The following is a 20,923-nucleotide window of genomic DNA, read 5'->3' on the forward strand; positions in this document are numbered from 1 at the left end:
ACTGAGACTCCCAGGCCTTTGACCTCCCCATCTTCCATCCATCTATTAGCTCCTTTCCTGGCACTCCTTTCCTGTGTCCGACCTCCTGACAGGTACTCAATTTCTTCCCCGTCCAAGATCTTCAACTGCTCTGCACCCCTGGCCCTCCACGCCACCCACCTGGCAGACCTCCAGCCCTGGGACAGTGTTCCTCTCTACCGTCTCCACTTCTGTCCCAAGAGTGGCTGAAGCCAGAAGAACTCATGCAGCTGAGAAGACTGGTGCCATCATGAAAACCCTGCCGTTCCTGCTGTAGTTTATGATCTTCGTCTCGTTTTTGTTTAGCTCGATCTCCCGCACCCTTCACAGACTCATCCAAACCTTCATCATCTCCTTCACAATGGCCCATTGAGGCCATTGGGGGAAGATCTTTCACAATTTCCTGTTTTTTTTCATCATAAATTTGTTATATCTGCTTTAGAGAGGGCCTCTGTAGGTTTTGCCTGCCCAGCGTACACACCCCCTTCTTCTGGTCATAGTGTGTCAGGTCTCCTTTGGGAAAACACTTGCCCCACTCGGTCTGTCTAATTTGGATGGGAATAATCCTATCTTTTGAATTTAGGCATCCAATAAGCAGAGTCAATCACCCTGGCCATGGTGATTGGTGATAAAGGGCCAAAGAATGTCCAGTGAGAAGTCACCTCAGGATTTTGTTGGAATGATTCAGACTGAGAAGCTTACATTCTGCTGGGATGACTAAGCTAGGAGGATAAAGGTTGGGAGCTACTCATGGGTCTCCTTTCACCATGAGAAGAGATCCTACATGAGACTGAAACCAAAATAGCTCTAAGAGATGGAGAAAGAAAGAGAGAGGGAACCAATGACATTATTTGAACCCCTAGATCCAGCTATTCCTGAAGGTAGTGCAACTACTGGACTTTTTAGTTAAGGGAATCAGGAAGTTTAAGCTGGGTTTCTCTTACTACTAACCAAAAACTTTCTGATCAGTACGCACCTACATCTTTATCTTCTTTATTCTAGTATCAGGGGACAATACATCCTAGTTCTTTTTAAGGTTAGCCCCTCCATCAGTGCTTTTCACTCACTCAGCAAATACTTACTCAGAGCCTACCTTGAGTCAGGCAGTTTCAGGCACCAGGGGATAGCACAGTAAACAAGTAAGTGAGGTCTTTCCTTCATGGGGCTTAGTGTCTAGTTGGAGAGGGGGGGAAAAATGAAACATTAAAAAAGATTTGTGCTATGATTGGAGCTAAGATGGAGAATGACTAGGTGGTGGAGGAGGTGGGGGCGGGGAACACTTTCGCTACTTTCTATTTTGATTGCTTATTTAGTTCCCCTTTTGTCAGAGGACAGACTCTGTATAATTTTACTCCTCTGATATTTGTGGAGACTTTTTAACGTTTGTTTTATATTCCATGTGCACATATGTGTATTCTGTAGTCACTGAGTATAGTGTTAAATAAATGTCAACTGGTCAAGTTGGTTAATAGTGTTGTTTAAATCTTCTGTATTCTAACTGATTTTTGTCAACTTCTTGTATCAGTTACTTAGAGAGATGTGTTAAAATCTTCAATCGTGCTTGTAGATTTGTCTATTTCTTCTACTTTTTTAATAGTCTATTTTTGCTACATATATTCTGAAGCTATATTATTAATTGCACACAAATTTAGGATTTCTTTGTCCTGTTGAATTGACCCTTTTACTACCATGAAATAAATGTTCCTCTGTATCTCCAAGTACTACTCTTTGGTTAAAATTTGCTTTGGCTGTATATTCATAGATTAGTAAGCCACACAACGTCTTTGTTTTCATGATGTATCTTTTTTCCTCCATTTACTTTCAACCTATCTTTGTATTGAAAGTGTATCTTGAAAACAGCACATAGTAGGGTCTTTGAGAATGTCCAGTCTGACAATCTTTGTTTATTGATTGGATTGTTTAGTCCATTTAGTTTTATTTTTGAAATATTTTTATTGTGGTAAAAATATATAACCATAAAATTAGTCTTTTTTTTTTGAAGTTTTTAATGTTTATTAAGTGAATTAAGGTATTTTAGTAGAAATCTCTAGCTGAAGAAAGTAATAAATTTTCAGAAGCAGTTTAGGAAGCCAAAATTAGTGTGTAAGCGAAGACCCTCTATGGGGTATGGATAGTCAGTGGTCATTAAGTCCTGTTGATTATATCTTCTAAAGACTTCTTGTTTGCTTTCTTTTCTCTTTTCCCCCTATTGCCTGTACCTTGGTGCAAGGGCTTATGCTCAAGTATATGGACATTTGAGGCAAATAATCATGAGTTTGTGTCCAGGCTCTGTCACCTACTAGCTGTGCTGACTTCTGGAAAATGACTTAACTTTTCTAAACTTTAGTTTTCTCTTTTGTAAAATGAGGCAGTAGTGGATTTTTTTCATGAAGGTTGTGTGGATCAAATGACAATGCACGTAAGATGTGGCACACAATCATTGCTAAGTTGACATAGGTTGTTGCTCCTGCTACTGTTGTTTAGTTGTTTGTATTATTGTTGACACCACCCCATTTCACTTCATATTGCAGTAATATCATAATTATTGCAGTAGTGTTCTTCTATCTTCCACCTCCCAGTCTCTCCTTTTAAATCTGTCTTCTACATTGTCACCAGTCAGCTTTCTAAAAACATTATTATGTATCAGATTCTCTGTGGCTTTCTGGGTGAAGACCAAACACCCTGTCATAGCATATACAGCCTTCTGCAACCTAGCTGCAAGCTTCCTTTGTTGGCTTAATTACTACCATTCCATGCCCATGCATCCTTCCTCTTTCTTCCCCCTGCCCTGGCCACTCAGGACTTCTGGTTAGCTAATTGTGCTCTCTACATTCTTGCCTTTGTTTGTGCTGTTCTCTACTTTTTTTTTTTTTTTTAATTTTTATTGAGTTAATGATAGGTTACAATCTTGTGAAATTTCAGTTGTACATTATTGTCTGTCAGTCGTGTTGTAGGTGCAACCCTTCACCCTTTGTGCCCAACCCCCACCCCACCTTTCCCCTGGTAACCACTAATCTGTTCTCTTTGTCCACATGTTTAAATTCCTCACATGAGTGGAGTCATACAGAGATTGTCCTTCTCTATCTGGCTTATTTCACTTAACATAATTCCCTCAAGGTCCATCCATGTTGTTGCAAATGGGACAATTTTGTTCTTTTTTATGGTTGGGTAGTATTCCATTGTATATATGTACCACATCTTCTTTATCCATTAATCTGTTGATGGGCACTTAGGTTGCTTCCACATCTTGGCTATTGTAGATGATGCTGCAATGAACATTGGGGTGCATGGGACTTTTGGGATTGCTGACTTCAAGCTCTTTGGATAAATACCCAGCAGTGGGATGGCTGGATCGTATGGTAGTTCTATTTTTAATTTTTTGAGGAATCTCCATACTGTTTTCCATAGCGGCTGCACCAGTTTGCATTCCCACTAGCAGTGTATGAGGGTTCGTTTTTTTCCACAACCTCTCCAACATTTGTTACTATTTGTTTTTGTTATTTTTGTCATTCTAATGGATGTAAGGTGATATCTTAGTGTAGTTTTGATTTGCATTTCCCTGATGATCAGTGATGATGAACATCTTTTCATGTGCCTATTGGCCATCCATATATCTTCTTTGGAGAAATGTCTGTTCATGTCTCCTGCCCATTTTTTTAATTGAGTTGTTTAGTTTTTTGTTGTTGAGTTGTGTGAGTTCTTTATATATTATGGATATTAAGCCTTTGTTGGATGTATTACTTGCAAATATTTTTTCCCAGTTAGTGGGTTGTTTTTTTGTTTCAATCCTGTTTTCCCTTGCCTTGAAGAAGCTCTTTAGTCTGTTGAAGTCCCATTTGTTTATTCTTTCTATTGTCTCCCTTGTCTGAGAAGACATGGTGTCCAAAAAGATCCTTTTAATACTGATGTCAAAGAGTGTACTGCCTACATTTTCTTCTAGAAGTCTTATGGTTTCAGGTCTCACCTTTAGGTCTTTGATCCATTTTGAGTTTATTTTTGTGAATGGTGAAAAAGAATGGTCAATTTTCATTCTTTTACATGTGGCTTTCCAGTTTTCCCAGCACCATTTGTTGAAAAGAATTTCTTTTCTACATTGTATGCCCTCAGCTCCTTTGTCGAAGATTAGCTGTGCATAGATGTGTGGTTTTATTTCTGGGCTTTCAATTCTGTTCCATTGATCTGTGCACCTGTTTTTGTACCAGTACTATGCTGTTTTGATTACTGTAGCTTTGTAGTATGTTTTGAAGTCAGGGATTGTGATGCCTCCAGCTTTGTTCTTTTTTCTCAGGATTGCTTTAGCAATTCAGAGTCTTTTGTTGCTGCATATGAATTTTAGGATTCTTTGTTCTATTTCTGTAAAGAATGTCATTGAGATTCTGATTGGGATGGCGTTGAATCTGTAGATTGCTTTAGGTAGAATGGACATTTTAACTATGTTTATTCTTCCAATCCATGTGCATGGAATGTCTTTCCATCTCTTTATGTCATCATCCATTTCTTTCAGAAAGGCCTTGTAATTTTCATTATATAGGTCTTTCACTTCCTTAGTTTAATTCACCCCAAGGCATTTTATTCTTTTTGAAGCAACTGTGAATGGTATTGTGTTCTTGAGTTCCTTTTCTGCTAGTTCCTTATTAGAGTATAGAAATGCTATTAATTTATGTAAATTTTGTTATACCCTGCAACTTTGCTGTAGTTGTTGATTACTTCTAAGAGTTTTCCAATGGATTCTTTGGGGTTTTCTATATATAAGATCATGTCGTCTGCAAACAGCGAGAGTTTCACTTCTTCTCTCCCTATTTGGATTCCTTTTATTCCTTTTTCTTGCCTAATTGCTCTGGCCAGGACCTCCAGTACTGTGTTGAATAAGAGTCGTGATAGAGGGCATCCTTGTCTCATTCCTGTTTTCAGGGGGATGGCGCTCAGTTTTTTCCCCTTGAGTATGATGTTGGCTGTGGGTTGTCATATATGGCCTTTATTATGTTGAGGTAATTCCCTTCTATCCCCATTTTGTTCAGAGTTTTTATCATAAATGGCTGTTGGATATTGTCAAATGCCTTCTCTGCATCTATTGAGATGATCATGTGGTTTTTATTCCTCAATTTGTTGATGTGGTGTATCATGTTGATTGATTTGTGGATGTTGAACCATCCCTGTGTCCCTGGTATGAATCCCACTTGATCATGATGTATGATCCTTTTGATGAATTGCTGTATTTGGGTTGCCAAAATTTTGTTGAGGATTTTTGCATCTATGTTCATCAGCAATATTGGCCTGTAGTTCTCCTTTTTCGTGGTGTCCTTGTCAGGTTTTGCTATCAGTGTGATGTTGGCCTCATAGAATGTGTTAGGAAGTGTTCCATCTTCCCTAATTTTTTTGGAATAGCTTGAAAAGGATAGGTATTAAGTCCTCTCTGAAAGTTTGGTAGAATTCCCCAGGAAAGCATCTGGTCCTGGGGTTTTATTCTTTGGGATGTTTTTGATTGCGGTTTCAACCTCTTTCCTTGTGATTGGTCTGTTCAAATTGTCTGCCTCTTCTTGAGTGAGCTTTGGGAGATTGAAGGAGTCCAAGAATTTATCCATTTCCTCTAGGTTATCCATTTTGCTGGCATATAGGTTTTCATAGAATTCTCTTATAATCTGTTGTATTTCTGCAGAGTCTGTTGTTATTTCTCCTCTTTCATTTCTGATTTTGTTTATTTGAGCTTTCTCTCTTTTTTTCTTTGTAAGTCTGGCTAGGGGTTTGTCAATTTTATTTATGTTCTCAAAGAACCAGCTCTTTGTTTCATTTATCCTTTCTACTGCCTTTTTTGTTTCAATAGCATTTATTTCTGCTCTGATTTTTATTATTGCTCACCTTCTGCTGACTTTGGGCTTTGTTTGTTCTTCTTTCTCTAATTCGGTTAGGTGTAGTTTAAGATTGCTGATTTGAGATTTTTCTTGTTTGTTGAGATGTGCCTGAATTGCGATGAATTTTCCTCTTAATACAGCTTTTGCTGCATCCCATATGAGTTGGTATGGCATGTTATCATTTTCAATTGTCTCCAGGTATTTTTTTGATTTTGTCTTTAATTTCTTCAATGACCCATTGCTTGTTCAATAGCATATTGTTTAGTCTCCACATCCTTGTGCCTCTCTCAGCTTTATTCTTGTAATTAATTTCTAGCCTTATAGCATTATGATCAGAGAAGATGCTTGTTATTATTTCAATGTTTTTAAATTTGTAGAGGTTTGCCTTGTTTCTCAACATATGGTCTATCCTTGAGAATGTTCCATGTGCGCTTGAGAAGAATGTGTATTCTGCTGTTTTTGGATGGAGTGTTCTATATATGTCTATTAAGTCCAACTGTTTTAGCTTTTTGTTTAGCTCCACTGTTTCTTTGTTGATTTTCTGTCTGGATGATCTGTCCATTGATGTGAGTGGGCTGTTGAGGTCCCCTACTATTATTGTGTTATTTTTGATATCTTCTTTTAGGTTTGTTAATAGTTGCTTTATGAACTTTGGTGCTCCTGTGTTGGGTGCATAGATATTTATAAGCATTATTTCTTCTTGATGAAGTGTCTCTTTGATCATTATATATTGACCCTCTATGTCTCTCTTTACCTGCCTTATCTTGAAGTCTATTTTGTCTGATATAAGTATTGTGACACCTGCTTTCTTTTGTTTGCTATTAGCTTGGAGTATTGTCTTCCACCCCTTCACTCTGAGCCTGTTTTTGTCCTTGGAGCTGAGGTGTGTTTCCTGGAGGCAACAAATTGTTGGATCTTGTTCTTTAATCCATTTTGCCACTCTGTGTCTTTTTATTGGAGAGTTCAATCCGTTTACATTGAGGGTGAGTTTTGATGCATGAGAGCTTAATGCTGTCATTCTGTTGCTCGTTTTCCGGTTTCCTGTGTTTCCTTTGTTTCTTGTCCTGTGTGTTTTAGCCTATGCGTTGACTTCTGCAATTTCTTATGCTGGGTTTCTTAGATTTTTCCTTATTTATGTTTTGTGTCTCTGTTCTGTTTTTTAGTTTCGTGGCTACCCTGAAGTTTATATTCAGAATCTCATGTATAACATAGTCCACTCTCTGGTGGTCTCTTACTTCCTTAGCCTAGACTGTTTGAGTCCCTTTCCTCCTCCCCTCCTAAATTATTATTTTCATCTTATTCCAACTTGTGTTGTGAGTTTGTGGTTAGAGTGATAAGATTGTCTTTGCTTTGGTGATTTCTTTCCCTTTATCATAATGCTATAGTTGAATATTTGCTATCCTATTCATATTCTATCTGTCTCCTTACTCTGTGTTTTGTGATCCCTTTCTCCCTTTTTTTCTTATTTCAGGTATGAGAGCCTTCTTGAGGATTTCTTGTAGTGGAGGTCTTGTGACTACAAAGTCCCTTAGCTTTTGTTTGTCTGGAAAAGATTTAATTTCTCCCTCATATCTGAAGGATATTTTTTCTGGATAGAGTATTCTTGGCTGAAGATTTTTATCCTTTAAAGTTTTGAATATGTCACTCCAATCTCTCCTAGCTTGTAAGGTTTCTGTAGAGAAATCTGCTGAAAGTCTGCTGGGGGTTCCTTTGTAGGTTATTTTCTTCTGCCTTGCGGCCCTGAGTATTCTTTCTTTGTTATTCATTTTTTGCCATTTTTACTACTGTATGCCTTGCAGTAGGTCTTTTTACATTGACAAATCTAGGAGATCTGAAAGCTTCCTCCACACACATTTCTCTCTCAATCCCTAGATTTGGGAAATTCTCTTCTATTATTTTGTTGAGCACACTTTCTGTTCCATTTTCCTTTTCCACGCCCTCAGGAATTCTGATGATTCTTAAGTTGCATTTTCTCATTGAGTCAGCTATTTCTCTGAGATTTTCTTCAGTTTTTTTAATTCTTACTTCTCTTTCTTCCTCTGTCTGGAGCCATTCAGCCTGTCTATCTTTGATTATGCTAATTTGCTCCTCTATGGTGTCTACACAGGCATTCAGGGAATCTGTGTTCTGTTTTATCTGATCCATTGTGTTTTTCATCTCTAGTATTTCTGATTGATTTTTCTTTATAATTTCAATCTCTTTCGTGAAGTAACTCCAGAACTCCTTGACTTGTTTCTCTATATTTCCCTTTACCTCATTGAATATTTTGATGATAGCTATTTTGAACTTATCTTCACTTAGTTTACCCATTCCTAAGTCCTCGGGACCTACTTCTGTATTTTTATTGTTTTCCTTTTGGACTGGAGCTTTTATAAATTGCTGGATGGTAGAGGAGCGGTTTTTGCGCATGATGCTGTTATTCGGTTGCAGTTACAGCCTGTCGCCACTAGATGGGGGTCGAGAGCCTTACATTCTGAGCCCTGCGCCTTCAGCTGCGATGGCAGCATGCAGTGTGGGTTGGGGGAGGAGGGGCACTTTCACTCATGCCTACACTTATTGGATCAGCTCTCGCTTTCTGGTCTCCCGGGGCCCTGGCTTGCTGGGGTTCCCCCATGCGAAAGCTTTCCTCTGTTAGAGGGTTTCCACTGCACCGTGGTGGAAGTCCTTGCCGATCCCCGGATGTGCAGCCCCTCCCCCACTCCTTCCCTCACCCATGGCTGGGGAGGGAGCAAAATTCTCTCCTACCCTGTTCCAGCTCCTCTGAGGGCGGCTCCAGCCTCTCCGCCTTCCATCGTTTGGCTGCTGATTGGGTCTCTGATGATTTCTGTTATTAGGATTTTTTTTTTGGTTGGAAAGCAGTTGCTCTTTTTGGTTGTAATTTGGAGTGGAGAGAGTCCCAGGTGAGCTCACGCTGCCATGTTGCTGACCTAAAATTAGCCATTTTTAACCATTTTTATGAGTACAGTTCAGTGCATTGATTAGATTCTCAATGTTGTGCAAAAGTCACCACTAATTATTTCCAAAACTTTTTTATCACCCCAGACAGAAACTCTGTAATCATTAAGCAATAACTCCCCATTCTGCTCTCCACCCGTCCCTAGTAAGCTCTATTCTACTTTCCGAGTCTATGAATTTGCCTACTCTATGTCCCTCATATAAGTAGAACCATATGATATTTGTCCTCTTGTGTCTAGCTTGTTTCACAGCATAATGTTTGCAAGGTTCATCCACGCTGTAGCTCATATCAGAACTTCATTCTTTCTCATGGCTAATAACATGCCACTGTTTGTATGTACTGCATTTTGTCTATTCATTTGTTGATGGACAATTGGGTTGTTTCCATCTTTTGAGTGTTGTGAATAATGCTTCAAGAGCATTGACGTGCAAATATCTGTTTGAGTCCCAATTGCAATTCTTTTGGGTATACAACTAGGTGTGGAATTGCTAAGTCATATGGTAATTGTATTTTTAGCTTTTTGAAGAACCATCAAACTGTTTTCCACAGTGGCTGTACCATTTTACGTATCAGCAATACATGAGGATTCAAATTTCTCTACATCCTTCCCAACATTTGTTTTTCTGTTGTATTTATTATAGTCATTCTAGTCAGTGTGAAGTGGCATCTCCTTGTGGTTCTTATTTGCATTTATCTAACGGTGTTGAGTATCTTTTCATGTATTTATTGGCCATTTTATATCTTCTTTGAAGAAATGTCTATTCAAATCCTTTGCCCATTTTTTAATTGGGTGGTTTTTTTCGTTGTTGAGTTGTAGGAGTTCGTTGTGTGTTCTGGGTATTAAACCCTTATCAGATATATTATTTACAAATATTTCCTCCCATTCTGTAGGTTGTCTTTTTACTTTCTCAATAATGTCCTTTGATGCACAAGTGTTTTTAATTTTGATGAAGTCCACTTTATTTGTTTGTTTGTTTCTCATGGTTTTTGTGTCATATCAGAGTCCACTGCCAAATCCAAGGTCATGAAGATTCACTCCTATGTTTTCTTCTAAGAATTTTATGGTTATAGCTCTTACATTTAGGTCTCTGATCCATTTTGACTTAATTTTTGTATGGCATGCAGTAGGGATCCTACTTCATTCTTTTTTTTTGAGCTAACGTCTGTGCCTATCTTCTTCTGTTTTGTATGTGGGACGCTGCCAAAGCATGGCTGCTGATGAGCTGTGTAGGTCCATGCCTGGAACTGAACCCTGGGCCACTGAAGCACAGCATGCCGAACTTAACCACTAGGCCGTGGGGCTGGTCCTCCAACTTCATTCTTGTGCATGTGAAAATCCACTTGACCCAACACCATTTGTGGAAGAGACAATTCTTTCCCTTTGCATGGACTTGGCACCCTTGTCAAAAAATCAATTGACCACAGATGTATGGGTTTATTTCTGGGCTGTCTATTCTAATCCATTGGTCTACAAGTCTATCCTTATACCAGTACCACACTGTTTTGATTACTGTAAATTTGTAGTAAATTTTGAAATCAGGAGTGTGGGTCCTCTGACTTTGTTCTTTTTCAAAATGATTTTGGCTATTCAGGGCCTTTCCAACTCCATATGAATTCGAGGATTGACTTTTCCATTTCTAAAAAAAAGAAGGCATCAGAATTTTGTTAGTGATTATGTTCACTCTGTAGATCACTTTGGTAGTATTGTGACTGTAACAATATTACGTCTTCCTACCCATGAGAATGGGATGTTTTCCCACTTATTGGGTCTTCTTTAATTTCTTTCAACAATGTTTTGTAGTTTTCAGTGTAGAAGACTTTCACCTCCTTGGTTACATTTATTCCTAGATGTTTTATTCTTTAAGGTGCTATTTTAAATGGAATTGTTTTCTTAATTCCCTTTTCACATTGTATACTGAAGGTATGTAAAGAAACATGACTGATTTTTGCACGTTGGTCTTGTATCCTGCAACTTTACTGAATTCTTTATTGTCTCTAGTAGCATTCTCCATTATTCCCACCATTTATGTTGTTATCACAAATTATATCTTTATGCGCTGTGTTCTCAATAACATAGATTTATAAATTATTTTTTCATGTATTTATTTTTAAATCCTGAAGGAAATGGTAGAATTATAAATCAAAAATACAATAATACTGGCTTTTATATTTGCCATTGTATTTATCTTTACTCATGTCTTTTATTTATATGGCTTTGAGTTACCGTCTAGTGTTCTTTCATTCAACCTGAAGAACTACGTTTGGCATGTCTAGTGGTAATGAATTCCTTCCACTTTTATCTGGGAATGTCTTGATTTGTCCCTTTTTTTTGAAGGACAGTTTTGTTGGACATAGGATTTTTAGTTGAAAATTTTTTTTCTTTAAGCACTTTAAATACGTCGTCTCATTGTCTTCTGGTTCCATGGACTCTGATGAGAACTTGGCTGTTAACTTTATTGAGGATACCTTGTACAGGATGTATCACTTCTCTCTTGCTGTTTTCAAAATTTTCTCCTTGAATTGCTACAAGCCTTTGGTTAATGTGCAGAGTTCTGAAACTGTTAATTTTGATCATCTTTGTCAGTGTTCTTGTCGCTTTTCTGGTGTAGCAGATTTTTAGAGGTCCTTACTCCACCATTCCAGAAGCGCTTCTTCTAGTCTATTTACGTTTAATGTCATAATTGTTTTAGGAGGATTCAAGTCTTCACTGTCTTCTCATTTCTCTTTGCCTACAGAAAGCCTGATCCATAAGGAGTCCCCATGCTTGGCAACATCCCCAGGTAGGAAAATGGCTGACACCTCGGTCACCTAGGAAAGGCTCTTCCTGATTGAGAACTTAGTTCGTCCAGTCCTCTTTGCTTCCCTGGTTCTACAATGTCTTTAAAATGTGACTTTGATAATTTATGCATTTTTTTGGTTGCTGTTGTTGGAGTAGAAGCTATGGCCTGCTTCTACTTACTACATATTACCAAGGAGCAGAATTTAGGAGCCTTACTTTACAATGGATAGTTATGGAAGTCCTTGCTGAGAAGACAACATTTTAGCTGAGGCCTGTGATACTGTGATTTTAATAAGAAATATATATTTGGTCTTTTACTGTATTCTTGGCAGAGATCCTAAAAACCCTGGAATTCCTAAGTGATGAGAACAATAAAGGTGTGTTTTTTTATGTTAATGGGGTGACTTTTGGAATGCCCGTAGGTCACCTGAGGATGGGGCTGGTCACCAGTGGAGCCACCCTGTGATGAGTTGGAACTTTCAGTCCTCCCTCCAAACCTCCTGAGAGGGCAGCAGGGCTGGAGGCTGAGGTCAATCGCCAATGGCCAATGATTTAATCAATCAAGCCTGTGTAAGGAAGCCTGTATAAAACCCCAAAGGGATGGGGTTCCGAGAACTTCTGGATTGAACACATGGAGATGCAGGGAGAGTGGCTTGCTTGGAGAGGGCATGGAATCTCCCTGCCCTGTCCCCATACCTTGCCCTGTGCATCTCTTACATCTGGCTGTTCCTGAGTTATGTCTTTTTACAATGAACCAGTAAATAATAGTAAATAAAATGTTTCTTGAGTTCTGTGAGCCACTCTAGCAAATTCATTGAACCCTTGTTGGGGCTCCAATCTGTAGCCAGTGGGTCAGAAGCACAGGTGACAACCTGAACTTGCAATTGGTCTCTAAACTGGGGACTGGGGGTGGGGGTGCAGTCTTATAAGCTTGAGTCCTTAACCTGTGGGATCTGATGCTACTTCTGGGTAGATAGTGTCAGAACTGAGTTGAATTGTACGACACCCAGCTGATGTGAGAGAATTGTTTGGTGGTTTGGGAACCCACTCCCCCCCATCATAATTGGTGACCAGAATCCTAAGGCCCAAAAGATAAGAATGAACCAGCCATATGGTGAGTAGGGGAGAAGAGCATTTAAGAGAGACTGGCACGTGCATGTGCGTGGTCTTGAGGCAGGAAAGAGATGGGCCCTCAGGACCTGTGGGTAGGTCAGCGTGGTGGAGCGCAGTGAGGGAAGGAGAGAAGGGAGGGAGATGAGCATAGAGAAGGAGGCTGGGCTCTTCAAGGCAGGGCTCTGAAGTTCACGGCGAGGGGCTGGATTTTACCCAATCTGGGTTAAGGAGATTTTGGAGGTTTTAAACAGGAGTGTGATGCGGTTGGATTGGCATCTCAGGCAGATTGCCACGGCTGCTTGGGAAGCGTGGATTGGAGGGCTAAGAGTGGGAGCAGCAAGCCCATTAGGGGCTGGCTGCAGTCACTAGGGGAGGGGGAGGGAAGCCTCGAGGAGGGCTCTTCCTCTCTTTCTTCTCCCATTTCATCCAACCCTTTACTTCAGCAGCCATCTCCTCTCTCTGCCCCATATTTTTAATCCCTTTCTCCCCAGTCTGTATACGTAATCATCTCCTGTATTATAAAATAATCTTTGTTTCACTCTCCCTTTCCAGATACTGCCCATTCTCCTTCTTCTGCTTCTCATACAAAATTTTCAAAAGAGAAATCTACAGCTGTTGTCTGACTTCTGCTCTTTCCCCTTCCTGCTCAGTTCTCTGCGTCCTTATTTCTGCCTTCTCCACTATTCCACGGCTGAGTATCCAATGGCTTTCTCACTGCCATACACAATCCACCTCATGTCTCTCTCCTCATCTCCTACAGTGAACAGCTTGTTGACTGCTGTCCCTGTTGTCCGACTCGACCCATGGACAATATAGCAGGTGCCAAGTAAATCTTTCTCACATAAGTGACTGACTGCTGATATCCTAGAGACAAGGCCAGCTATTCACATGGGGGTTTGTCATCACCAGGGGCCACAGGGAAAAACCAGTATGCTCACATATCTTTATCTTCCTTCTTCCAGTATCAGGAGACGGAACTTCTCTGTTTCTATTTAAATTTAACCCCTCTGTCTGTGCTGGCTGTTAATTAATTAACTCATTCATTTATTCCACAAATATTTCTGGAGGGTCCCTCTTGTGTGGAGGACCATTTATAAGGTACGGGCGCTGTGATCTGTCTCGTTCGGGGTCTGGCACGCTGCCTTGTTCTAGTGAGCACTTGATAAATGTTCATCAACTTGATCTGATCTCCTCTAGGATGTGCTAGTTCCGTTCCCCATGTTCCAGCTTTCTGTAGAATTAAAGCCAGATGCATTTTTGAAAACTTTTTATTTAGGTGTATCTTATCTACAGTATAGTACACAGGCCTTCAGTGACTCGATGCCCTTTTCACGCACACACGGGGTGGCCACTACAGACCACGGCATAGAACTTGCACCATACCCTACAAGGCTCCCTCATGCCCCCCACCCCCATGCATTTTTAAGCACATACACAGGAATAAAATCCTTTACAGTTATATTACATGTTTTCTTATATAAGGAACCGTAAACGTGCTAGAAGAGAAAAAGGAGTAGACGCTCAAGGAAGGTGAAGCATGAAGCTGAATAAATAACAAGCTTTAATACCAACTGGTGGACTATTCAGGGTCAGGAAGCTTTTACTTCACGGAATAGATGGCACCCAAGAAAGTCTGCTGTAAAGCGAATTTCTGTCAAAAGTAATCTTTCCCATCAACTCCTATTATAAAATTGGAAACAGTCTCTTTTGCGGGAACAAATGTTGGCCTCTGGCTGGAGGCTCACACTTAAAAAAACCAATTCCCTGATAAAAATCTCACCAATAATCCCCAAAACGTGAATGGGACACACAAAACAGAATTCTCTACAGCATTCTGAATAAATGACAAAATCAAAGCCCTGGACGTGGAAATGGAATGAAGGAGCTCTGTTAATGTGACGGCCTCCTGTCATGACCCTCCCGCAGCTGAGTGATCCCATGAGGTAAGAATTCTGGGCGCCTGTCTCGGCTCTGGGCCCTAGCAGTGTGACTTAAGTCAATCTGCTTTTCCGAGCCTCAATTTAGTCATTGTCAATATTAGTACAAAAATATACAAGCCCTCTCTATCCCGCATGGCTTGTGCGAGGATCAATGAACTAATGCTTATGGTTTTTCTTGTTCATTTGTTTAGTTATTTGTCCATTCAGATAATATCTCTCTGTAAAGATTCTCCTCTGGACTTGGTATTGTGCTAGGGCATAAAGGATGAACAAGACAGTCATGTTTTCTGCTTTCGTGGTTTACAATCAATTATAGAACAGAGACATTAAACAATTATAGTGTGATAGGGAATGGTAGCAAGTTAATTTAAAAAAACTTGGTAGCCGTAAGAAATTATAAAAATGATACCTATGGGCTGTAAACAATTTCTTTTAAAGATTTTACCTTTCCTTTTCCTCCCCAAAGCCCCCCAGTACATAGTTGTGTATTTTTAGTTGTGGGCCCCTCTAGTTGTGGCATGTGGGACGCCGCCTCAGCATGGCCCGATGAGCAGTGCCATGTCCGCACCCAGGATCTGAACCGGCAAAACCCTGGGCTGCCCAAAGCAGAGCATGTGAACTTAACCACCCGGCATGGGGCTGGCCCCTGTAAACATTTTGTTTTAACTAAAAACATATACATATATACTAATTTACCAACATTTTGATGTAGGAAAGAGTCTTTGCTTGGGGTCTGAGTTTGCAGAGTGGAGTTCTGTATTTTTTTTCATAAACTACTTTCTTCAATGTGAAGCAAGATTTTGTGAATTAATACAAGTGCATAATCCTTCTGAAACGTTATCGTTATTGTCTCCAACTGTCTAGAGTTTTCTTCTCACTTCCGTCCACTAGATACTTTTTCTAGGACTTGGCTTTATTCATTCTTTCCAAAGTGGTCAATTTAGAAAGAGCAATTTTCCTTTAATGCACTTATTTGATTACTTTGCATAATATTTAAGTGAATTATGTAGTTGTAGTACTGAGCATGTCCACCATAAACAATTTAGATAACAAACAGAATGGTCTCTTGGTCAGTAAACAACTCGGCTGGTCGGAGTTGAAGTTCCTGGGCATGCTAAAGAGTGGCTGTGCGGGATATGATGCATTTGGCTGCAAGTAAGAGAGTCTTTAATGAAAACCAGCTTTTAAATTTTGCTTTCACAAAACCTTCAATACCAAGTAAAAAATATCTTTTACATTGTCACTCAGTGCACACACACAGACACGTGTGCAGAGTGTGAGCTGAAACACACCTTCACAAACACCACTTACCTTTACTTTTTTTTTTTTTTTTTACATTTCAATTTTTTTCTTTAAAAGGAGTGAGTTGTGCACAGGGGGGTTAAATGCTTTATAGACAAGAAAAAAAACTGCGCTAGAACCAACTTATTCATCATCATCATCTTCTTCTTCATCTTCATCTTCTTCATCTTCCTCCTCCTCCTCATCCTCTTCATCTTCCTCGTCTTCCTCCTCTTCCTTCTTTTTCTTGCTTTTTTCAGCCTTGACGACTCCCTTTTTCGCTGCAGCAGGTTTTCCTTTAGCTCGGTATGCAGCAATATCCTTTTCGTATTTCTCCTTCAGCTTAGCAGCCTTCTTTTCATAAGGCTGCTTGTCATCTGCAGCAGTGTTATTCCACATCTCTCCCAGTTTCTTTGCAACATCACCAATGGATAGGCCAGGATGCTCTCCTTTGATTTTGGGGTGATACTCAGAACAAAACAAGAAAAAGGCCGAAGGAGGCCTCTTAGGTGCATTGGGATCCTTGAACTTCTTTTTTGTTTCCCCTTTAGGAGGGATATAAGTTTTCATTTCTCTTTCATAACGGGCCTTGTCCGCCTTTGCCATGTCTTCAAATTTTCCCTTCTCTTTAGCAGACATGGTCTTCCACCCCTCTGAGCACTTCTTAGAAAACTCTGAGAAGTTGACTGAAGCATCTGGGTGCTTCTTCTTGTGCTCCTCCCAGCAAGTTTGCACAAAGAATGCATATGATGACAGTTTGCCTCTCGGCTTCTTAGGATCTCCTTTGCCCATGTTTAATTATTTTTCCTCAGCGAGGCACAGAGTCGCCCAGTGCCCATCCGGCTCTCACTTGCCCCGGCGCTGTCTCTATGGAGCTCAATGTACTGCGATGGCTGTGAGAGCGGGAGCCAGACCACTACTTACCTTTACTTTGTGGGATCCTACTTGCTGTTTTCTATTCTCATCTATTCTTTCCTATTCTATTAAAGGAAAATTCTAGTCGTGACCCACTAACATAATCTCATGCCCTATTAAAGTGTGCAACCCAGTGTGAAAACCACTGGCTGAAACAATGAAGACATTTATTATCTCAGGTAGGAAGCAGTCCAGAGTCAGGGGAGTCCCTGAGCTGCTGCAGTGGCTCAGCGAAGTCCTCAGGTCACAGGTATTTTCCAGAGATTTCTTTCTGCTGTCCGCAGAGGATTCGGAATGTCTCGCCTCATGGTGCAGAATGGCTCCCACATTGAGCAGTGGTTCCAGGCAGACACAACTTCACCCAGCAAAGACGAGCGAGGGGAAACTTTCCCCAGAAGCCACCAGCCCACTTCTCAGCTCCCACTGGCCAGGACTCATCACACGCCTATGCCCCGACTGCAAAGGAGGCTGGGATAGCAGGTGACTGGTGTCTTCTGCCTCTGTCAGAAGGGGCGACGGGAAGGAGAAGCAGTGTCAGGGAGGCAGCCCAGATGGAGGGCATTGTGCCCTGGCAGGATGAGCTTTCGGGTTTCTCTGGATGTCAGCTGTTTATCTTCTAGAGGGAGGGGCTGGAGAGCGTGTCTTAATCCAAGGAGCAGGTGAAGTAGAGGTGGGTTCGGAGAGCATCTACTGAAGCGTGGCAAAGGCTATGAAAAAAGATGCACAGCTGTGATTGGTTCATGTGGCAGGGTGCATACCTGGGCCAGGGGATCTGGGAGGCCTCCCCAGGGAAGTGACCCCATGAAGCCAGACTGGAGCGATGGCCTAGTGTGGAGAGATAGGCCTTGGTGGTGGTGGTGGGAACGGTGTTTGAGGCAGAGAGGGAACAGCTTGTGAGAAGGCTAAGAGGAAGGAGAGATCACGACTGAGGTGGCACGTTTATCCCACTAGCTGTCCACCTTCTGGGGGCCAGCCCTGTGCTAGGCACTGAGGGCTTTGAGAGGAGTAGAGAGCTCCTGCCGTTGGAAAAGTCACTGTCCATTAGGAAGAATGACATAGGAACATTCACGACTAGAAACTAAGGGGAAACATGTCTTCAGAATGCTACAATCTCTTCTAAGTGTGGGGATAAAGGAGGATTTCTGGGCAGCACCCAACAGGACGGCCTGGGTGTGTAGTGTTAGCAGGGGAAGCACCTTCTGGGGGGAGGGCCCATCATGAGCAAAGGCGTGGAGGCTGGAAAGCTGGGCCAGGCGTTGCCCACTTGGCTGGAGTGCTCAGCCTGAAGGGGCCATGGGAACCGAGGCCAGAGGGCGGGTCAGGCTATCTTTGCTCCAGCTCCCTCCACTGAACCCCAGCCATCTGAGGCCTCCACCTTGGCTAACCTTCCTGGCAGTGCATGTGACACTGGGCCTTGGAAGACAGAAGGAATGACTCGAGGCTTGTTGCCGTTTAACATAGTTTTTCCCCCAAAACAAAGTGAGTTCCAGGGAGAGGCCCCTGCCCGTCTCTCCCTCTTGGCACCGCGAAGGCACCTCCCCAGTCTCTTTGGAGAAAGAACAGTCTCTGACTGGTCAGAGGGATGCTGGGTCTGTGTCTCCCTGGACCTTCTGGGAGGGCTGCCCAGGCGACACAGGCCTGCCGGGGAGACCTCTGGAGCTGGGGCAGTGGGACTGGAGACGGGGCATCTGTGGTCCTGCCCAGAGCGGGTGCCCAGGCCTAAAAGTTGTGGGAAAAAGCACGGGCTGGACACTCAGGGACAGGCGTCAAGGATGAGGTGAGATGTCGTGGCAGGGCAAGCCTTTGTGGTGGTCCCTGGGAGGCCTAGAAGGGGGCACCAGGACGTAGGTTTGGCAGCTTCACTTTAAGGCAAAGTTTCTCAGCCTGGGCACTACTGGCATTTTGAGTGGGCTAATTCTCCACTGGGCGGCTGTCCTGTGCATTGCAGGACGTTTAGCAGCATCCTTGGCCCCTATTCACTAGATGCCAGCAGCATCCCCCACCCTCAGTGTGACAACCAAAAAAGTCTCCAGACATTACCAAATGCCGCCTGTGGGTAAAATCACCGCAGATTGAAAAACATGGTCTGAAGGTGAACGAAGAGGCATCTTGGACCTCTCTTGTGCAAGAGGGTTCTGCCAGGACCACAAGAAACATTCCTCACCACTCTGTGGCCACTTTGTCACCTTCCACAAAGGCTAGGACCTTTTGGTGAACTTGATCCTTTGGAGAGTTGGGCCACATGGGCAATAATTTAGAGAGGGCAAAGCTAGCGGCCAAGGTCCCGTCAAGGGAACCTCTGGGGTTGCTCTGGAGAGGGGTGACGGGGAGGCGTCCTGGAGCTGCGGTTTGGATGTGGGATCTGGGGAAGAGGGAAGAGTGGAGGGCGACTCCCAGGTCCGGCTTGGGCCACTGTGCTGATGGCTGTTCCAGGAGCCAAGAAAGGGTGCCTGGACAAGGAGTTGCTTTGGGGGATGGAAGTCGGGGAGAAGGTGAGTGCCCTGAATTCAGTCCTCCTCCTGTCACTCATGTCTTCTTTGGCCCTGTCTGAAATTTGTCCCGGTACCATCTCTGGGGACAGGCTTCCATGGCTGCTGCTCTCCAAGGCGAGGAGAGTGAGTGGAGGCAGGCCGGGTCACTGCCCTGGCTGGAGAAGCCTCATGTCTTTCCAACAGAAAACTCTGGCTCTGGCTATGTTCTTGCTACTGTCTGACATTACTTCAATTTGGCTTTATTCGGACCAGAACCTGGAGCGGGATTTCTAGCCAGAGTTTGAAGGGGGAAGGCAGTCCCAGGTTGTTAATGGCTGAAAGGGGGAGCGGGAACTGGAGCGGGTGTTGCCCCAGCCCCTCTCAACTGTGTGCAAGTGGAGAAGGCCTTGGGGTGAAAGGACTGGGCAGGTGGCTGTTGGCCCTTTAACAAGAACTGTTCTCGGCAGGGTTCTGGTGTCTTCTGAAAGGGTAGTTTTTATGTGCAAGGATGACCTTCCACGAAGGCTAGGATCCTGTGGTGAGCTGGACCCGTTGGGGAGTTGGGCCCTGGACAAAGGGGTCCTGCATCATGGCTCTGTCCTTCTACCACTGTCACCTCCTCCTTCTTCTCAACTGCAGTTGGACATTTCTGGAACCCTTGGCACCCCTCCAGGCCTTCTGAGATCCGTCAAGAACAGAGTCTGCTCTTGCAGACAGAAGACATTGCAATGCAAAGGCAAGCTGTCCAAACAGCAATTCAGGAGGCATAATTCAGCACTAAATATATGCTCTGAGCAGGATAGTGACCATCTCATTGCTCTGAGCAGCCCAGTGACCATCCCGTTGCTCTGAGCCAAGACAAGCACATGCTTTCTGCGCCTTTACACAATTTGTTCCCTTTGCCTTAAATGCCCCCTGCAGTGGACACTTGGCACTGTCTTTGGCCATCCAGCATCTGCATGCTCTTTCTTTGACTCTTGGTGGGTGCAGAGCCCATTCCCAGAATAGGAGCTGAGAATGCCAATGCCTACTTTCCCAGCCTCCCTTGCAGCTAGGGCACAGCATGTGACTCAGGCTCTGGAATCAGATGCACTTGGCCTGGCCTTGAGATCAGGAGCTGTTGAAGCAGAGTAGAAGGGACCTGTGGAACCCACCCTGTGGGGTGGGGTCAGAGCTGTGGTGCTGAGGGGTGGTGGCTGTGAGGTCCTCACTGGACCAGATCTGTGACATGATTTAGGGCAATGCTGCTGGCTGTGTTTCCAAGAATTGGTTCTCTATTCCTCCCAGCAGTTCTGTGAGCTCCCAGCATCCTTTTAATTAATTATTTTCCTGCTTGAAAGAGTCAAAGTCAGCATCTGTACTTGCAGCCGTGAACTCTGACTAGTACATCCTCCTTCTCCATTCCATTTGTTTGGCAAATTCCAACTCATCTTTAAATACTCTACTCAAATAACACCTCTTCCAGGAAGGCTTCTTGGATTCCTCAGGCAGTTTAGCATCTGGGCTCCCAGATGTGCCCAAGCTATTATGGGGGCCATAGCAAGACAGGAGACAGTATGGATGCAACCACAAAAAACGTTTGGATAATTTGTCTGTCTACT

At 42.6% G+C, this 20,923-nt stretch overlaps 1 protein-coding gene across 1 annotated transcript; it reads right to left on the minus strand.

The window, feature by feature from the left end:
* Positions 1-15,967: 15,967 nt before the first annotated feature.
* Positions 15,968-16,854, minus strand: LOC106837359 (high mobility group protein B1-like). The gene has a single exon (XM_044777113.2). The coding sequence runs from the start codon at positions 16,726-16,728 to the stop codon at positions 16,081-16,083; it is 648 nt and encodes a 215-aa protein (XP_044633048.1). The 5' UTR covers positions 16,729-16,854; the 3' UTR covers positions 15,968-16,080.
* Positions 16,855-20,923: the final 4,069 nt, after the last annotated feature.

This window comes from Equus asinus, chromosome 9 (genome assembly GCF_041296235.1).
Source record: "Equus asinus isolate D_3611 breed Donkey chromosome 9, EquAss-T2T_v2, whole genome shotgun sequence".
Taxonomy (NCBI): Eukaryota; Metazoa; Chordata; class Mammalia; order Perissodactyla; family Equidae; genus Equus; species Equus asinus.